This window comes from Corapipo altera, unplaced genomic scaffold (genome assembly GCF_003945725.1).
Source record: "Corapipo altera isolate COAL_440 unplaced genomic scaffold, ASM394572v1 67, whole genome shotgun sequence".
Classification (NCBI taxonomy): Eukaryota; Metazoa; Chordata; class Aves; order Passeriformes; family Pipridae; genus Corapipo; species Corapipo altera.
In genome coordinates this window covers 1,039,756-1,045,459 of record NW_020884906.1, presented here as the reverse complement: position 1 = coordinate 1,045,459, position 5,704 = coordinate 1,039,756, and the positions used below count along the sequence as shown (strand labels likewise).

Here is a 5,704-nt window from a genome sequence, read left to right as displayed (position 1 = left end):
GGAGCCCTTTGCCTAATGAGCTGCTCATGGAATTACCAACATGCTGCTCTAGAAAGCACAGTCTGCCCGGGGGGAAAATTCTCCTGAGCCTTACAAAGAACACTTTAGTTTGGCCATTTTCTTCCAGCCAATAGACTCTGTCAACGATAAGCACTCTGTCTGTTCAACTTTTAATGCCTATTACAGACACTCTCTTAGTTTGAGATGCAAAGTAGAGAACAGTAAGGGACGTAATTGCCTGCTTTAAAATGGACAAATTGGTATGTCTGCAGGGACAGGAATCCCCTTTTGGTTGGGAAAACTCTTCCAAGACCTCACCATGAAGCAAACAGAGCCACACAGCAGTGATGCACAAGCTGTCAGGTAAAACTACCCCTAGCAAGGACTAGTACAGAGATGTCTAACTTGGCCTGATGGTACCAGTTAGGAGGGCTGGGTACCATTCCCAACTGATACTCAGACCCCTGTCCTTAAGAAAGCTGAAGCCAAGGTGAAAAATCCTTAGGAACAATTTAAAAAGAAAGAACTTCAACATTCTTCCAAATAAAGAAAAGCAAAGATTTGGTTATGGTGTGTTAAAGACAAAAAATAACAAATGGGGGAGTAAAGTTATGTATCTGATGGTAAAACCTGACACCAGGAACACTGTGGTCTGGCACTTATCTCCCAGACAGATGGCCCAGAGTGATTTATCTCAGAGGTAGAGAGAAAGACACTGCTTTCTTAACAAGAAACACTGAGAAAGTTAAATACAATTAAACGCTCCTGAACTTGGGCCAAACATCTCAAAAGTGTTGTCCTATTCTGACACTGACAGCAAGATGTTTTCTGACATAAATTATTAATTTCAATCTTGATGCAATTTTTTATAGCAAGCAAACTACTGTAAGTTTTACTTTTAAATATTGATCGTGGCAGAAAGTTCACTTGGCAAGCAACTACAGCTGACATCCAGAGGATTTTCCCAAGAGGCATCAAATTGCTGAATCTGTCTTTCACTAACTCGTAACACAAAGAAAGTCAGACCAAATAAATGGATATATTAATTCAGCACCAGTCACATCATAGACAAAACCCCCTTTTAGGCAGAAGTAGAATACAGGACTTTCAAACTCTGGAGTACAATATTTAAAGGACTTATAGAGCACATGACAGACCCCCAGCTAAAGGTCTGTGGTTACAAAGCCCGAGTCTTCTGACAGTCTAAAACCAAAGGGTTCTGAAAAGGTTACAGTAAATCCTCCAATGGGGAAAGTCGTGAAGTTAAACACCTCAAAGGCACAACAGAACACATAATTCTGACTTGAGTTTGTACTTCATGTACTGGATACAAAAAGAAGTGGTGTAAAAACACAGAAGTAAGTCTGCTTTAACTAGAACAATCTCACCTGTACGCATTTTTTGAAGCTGGGCGGGGGTCAAACTTGAATAGAAGGATGCACATTGAAGAACTGATGTTTAAATCTTGGTTCTTCCACAAAGGCTCAATGTAGGGTCATTCTGCAATAGCCTGAAATGCAAATTAAGATTATCTATTACACTGCAAATTATAAAAGGATAAACTTGCTTCTATGCTGAAGCTTAAGGATTGCAATGTACTGACTTTCTTTGTCTCTATCAAGTCAATCCCTAAACAACTGGTTTAGAAATTAATCATAAATTAAAGATGCAGTCTTGAATTCTGGATAACTGATTTACTAGCCAGGTGTTTAAAAAGATCCACAGCCAGCTTTACATAGAAAATCTACTCAGTTTTAGGGTGTTATCCCCCTTCTCAGACTCCTAGTGCTGAATTCTCAGTAGACTGCAACCATACTGGACTTGTACAACTGAACTACTCGGACCTTCTACATCCAGACCTTGCCAGCTTTTCCCAAAACTCAGGGTCATGTACCCCAGCTGCTCTATGTCACCAAGCCTATTTCCCAAACAACACTCAGAAGAGATCCCCTCAAATCCACAGTTGAGCAGTTTCCATTTAAAACACCACCAGCAATATGGTGGGTAATCCATGAAACTTTTTATTGGCAAAGAAGGCCACTTGGTGAAAGCAGGGATATAAAATACAGTTTTAATGGACAACTGTTGCTGACTGCTCTTGCTGACTAAGGAGATAGGGCTCCTGGTATCCATTAGGTGTCCTGCCAGCCAATTAAATGGATTACTCAATAAAAAACTGTTGGCAATTAATCACTCATAAGACCACTATTTTAATAAACATGTTTCAGGCTCCATTAGCTGATGTATTGAGTTCCCTTCAAATAATCAATTCAGTCCAGCTGTTTGTGCAAAATTACTGGCCACATAAAACTTACACAAAAACTGCCAGTCAGAAAACAGCAGTAGAATAAGTTTGTAACATTCAGCACAATTATCTAGAAGGACAAGTATTTTCAACACTTCAATACCTTTCTACTACTGCTTTGACAGAACCATTTTTTGTCACCCCATCAGCCTTGCTTGATGTTATTACAGTACTTTAGGTTACATTTGTGGTTTTATTAACTCCAAATATCAAACCAGTATTACTTATCTTGGGCTCCACCTGCCGGCCTTGAAACAAGCCTAAGTGTTTATAGGTCCTACATAAACAGCCCAACCTTTTTTTTTTCATTCAGACAAAGTGTTAAGCCAGATAAAACAGAGCTACCCCTTAAAATAGCAGCAACACTTAACTGGCAAAGGAGGTAAGCAATGTATTTTGGTACCTTCTTTGATCAAGGCTGACACTGCACTTGCAACACCTGTTGAGGTTTTATACCCAAGGCTGGATGTTAGCATTATAATTCTTAAACAGAAGCACACTGTAAGTCAGACTCAAACTGGGATGTTCTGAAATTCACAACAATTAACAAACACTAAGAGGAAAAAAAAACTGAAGAGAAGCAGTCATAGATACCATAAGTACCTAAATATTCAACAAGAAAATCTTTATACAGGTGTCATCCTTTGGGCTCATGGTCACATAAAAGCGAGTGCTGCCAGCTCTGGGGTGGGACGAGCACGTTGCACAGAGCTGCCACCACAGAGCAGAGGTGCTCAGCAGCCTCCTCCTCACAGATGTGCTCAGCAGACCCCTCCTCACAGATGTGCTCAGCAGCCTCCTCCCCACACAGCTCAGTCCCCACAGATGGAGGTGGAGAGAAGATGAAAAGGATTAGGCCAGCACTGCCTTCCACTTGCAACTGGATGCTACAGCAAGTTCAAAGCTTGATCAAAAGCTGACTTGTCGAGCAGAAAATGTGTCTTCAGAACCATCCTTAGAGATGCAGGAGGTGGCCTAGTTCAAGCAGAAAAGGCTAAATTGTGGCACAACACTTGCCTTCTGGTTTTCTTTTTGAAGACAAGCCAGAACATACACACTGTAAAACATGGCATAGTCTGCAGAAAGGGAGAAAAAACCCTCCACTCTAAGGTAGAGACAGTGAAGACTTACTGCTTTCTGGATAATGAGCTTTTATAAATTCTGGTTTGATTATTCCTAGTCAATAAGACAACAGCTACCAAGGATGACACGATCAGCAACAATCTCTTATTTGTGTAATGTTTCTAGTTTGCTGTCCAACTTATGCCTAATACACACAAACCAGCTTGACAAGAATCACAAACATCCTGTAATTAAGCGTTCTGCTCCAAATGGCACCGCTAATTTGGAAACAGCATTCCAGTATCTAACGCTCTTGTTCTGTGCTGCTGGGCTCTGTTAGACAGTACAGTGTGTTTGGCTCATTTGAAGGATCTGTTAAAAGCCTGAGTGGATACACACCAGCATAAGGTAGTGTTTAGAGGAACTACCAAGAGACCCAAATATGATAGATTGTGTATGCTCTTTTCATAGGGTTCTACCATCATTTGGTTGATTAGAGGCAATCAGTTCACAATTTGGCATAAAACTATTCTACCCTTAAGAATTCCCAGTAGCAGGCTTTGAAAAATGAAGCCATTTGTTATGTATTTTGTTTTCGCAAATGAAGCATCATAAATAACATCTGTCAGTTACCACAGTGATCTCCAGTGCTTCTCACCTGATCCAAAACTATTGTTTAGGTGCAGTCTAAAACACAGTTAGAAATGATTTATCACTGGAATCTGCTAGTTTTAGGTAACACAACAATAACTCGTGGTCAGCAGAGTCCAAAACTATTTTACTGTCTCTTTTGAATATGTCCAAATGAAGCTGAGCACTACAGTCCTTGAATGCCCATTAAAGGGCCATAAAACTGGATGCACTTTCTTGCACTAGTGGAATGAATTTTTTTTTTAATACGGAACTTAAAAACCATCAAAAAGAGAGATGATCGATTAGTTATAAAAAGTAATCTGTGTTTTTCCTCCAGAGAAAAGTGTCTCATGGCCGCATTTTTAAAGCACTTTACTGTTTTATTTTTGCACTTCCCTTGTGTAGCACATGCTCCTGTGTAGCAATACTAATAGTTAAAGACCAGCTGGAATAGATGGATCTCTAATTTAATGCCTTTCAGGTTGCTCTGTATACAGATTTTAACTAACCCTACCAAGGTGAAGAGCCAGTCTTCACTGCAAGAGACAACAATGCAAAGTACAACGCTTATGAAAACCAGAAAATAACACATAAGGTGCATGCCATTCCCAAGTTCAATGAGCTCATTTTATTTCCAGCTACATAATTTCTCTCCTACTAGAGTAGGTCCACCTTACAGCTCCTGTGAGAAACAAAGGCCAGTAAATATAACCTTTCACCACAGCATGTTTTAGAAGCATTTGCAAGGATGGAGTAGAAGAGCCTTTCCCCCACTTTCTCAAGAGCACAAACTTCTCCTTTGCCACGGATCTGCAGACCCAGAGCCTCCTGCTGGACTTTTTTCCTTAGGCAAAAGCTGTATTTTCAGCTTGCACAATTCTTAGGTTTTCTTCAGTGAGGAACCACCAAAAAAGACGTCAGTAGTTCCCAGCGCCTTTGCGTGACGATTTCTTGCCCTCAAAGTGTCACCGCATATTAAAAATTAATTAAAAAGCTACTTTATTGCTCTTGTACAATTGCAATTGCTCTCGTACGTGACGCAGGTACCAACCGGCCGCCACCCGCGCAGGAACGCGCTGCCACGGCTCAGCCCAAGGAACGGGGCCGAGCCCACACTTCCAATGGGGGCTTTTGGATAAAAATATGAAGCAAATGGCGCTCAGCAGCAGCGCTCTGTTCGGCGGGGAGACCGGGGCGGCGGCCGGGAGGGGCACTCAGAGCCCCCCCAGACAGGAGCCCGTCAGCTCCCGGCCGGTCGTGGCAGAGGAAGCGCCCCCGGGCTGTGCCCGAGCCCGACCCTCAGCTCGGGCCCCCCGGCCCCTCCCTCCCTCCCTCCCTCACTCACCAGCGCCGGCTCCGCGTCCCCCGCGCCGCTTCCGGAGCGCGGCCGGGCCGGGGCAGCGCCCGCCCCTCAGGGGGACGGGCCGACAGCGGGCCCGGCTCCTCCTCCCGCCGCACTGCCGGCACCCACACGGCTCCCTCGGGGCGCACACACCTTCCCTGGGATCCACACCCCTTCCCTGGGATCCACACCCCTTCCCTGGGATCCACACCCCTTCCCTGGGATCCACACTCCTTCCCTGCACCAACACAGCTCCCTCGGGGCACACACACCTTCCTTGGGGTCCACACACCTTCCCTGGGATCCACACACCTTCCCCGGGATCCACACACCTTCCCTGGGATCCACACAGCTTCCTTGGG

General features: G+C 43.9%; 1 protein-coding gene across 2 annotated transcripts in view; it reads right to left on the bottom strand.

Moving 5' to 3' along the window:
- The window catches only part of TANGO2 (transport and golgi organization 2 homolog), a 26,914-nt gene extending 21,509 nt beyond the window's left edge, over window positions 1–5,405 (bottom strand). The window contains exons 1-2 of one of the 2 annotated variants that reach the window (XM_027652046.1): window positions 5,346–5,405; window positions 1,389–1,510 (exon numbers count right to left, since the gene is read on the bottom strand). In XM_027652046.1, the coding sequence (XP_027507847.1) occupies window positions 1,389–1,444 (56 nt within the window). In that variant the 5' untranslated portion in view covers window positions 1,445–1,510; window positions 5,346–5,405. Of the gene's footprint in view, window positions 1–1,388; window positions 1,511–5,341 lie in introns of both variants that reach the window. The other variant, XM_027652047.1, reaches the window with a different exon arrangement.
- Window positions 5,406–5,704: the final 299 nt, after the last annotated feature.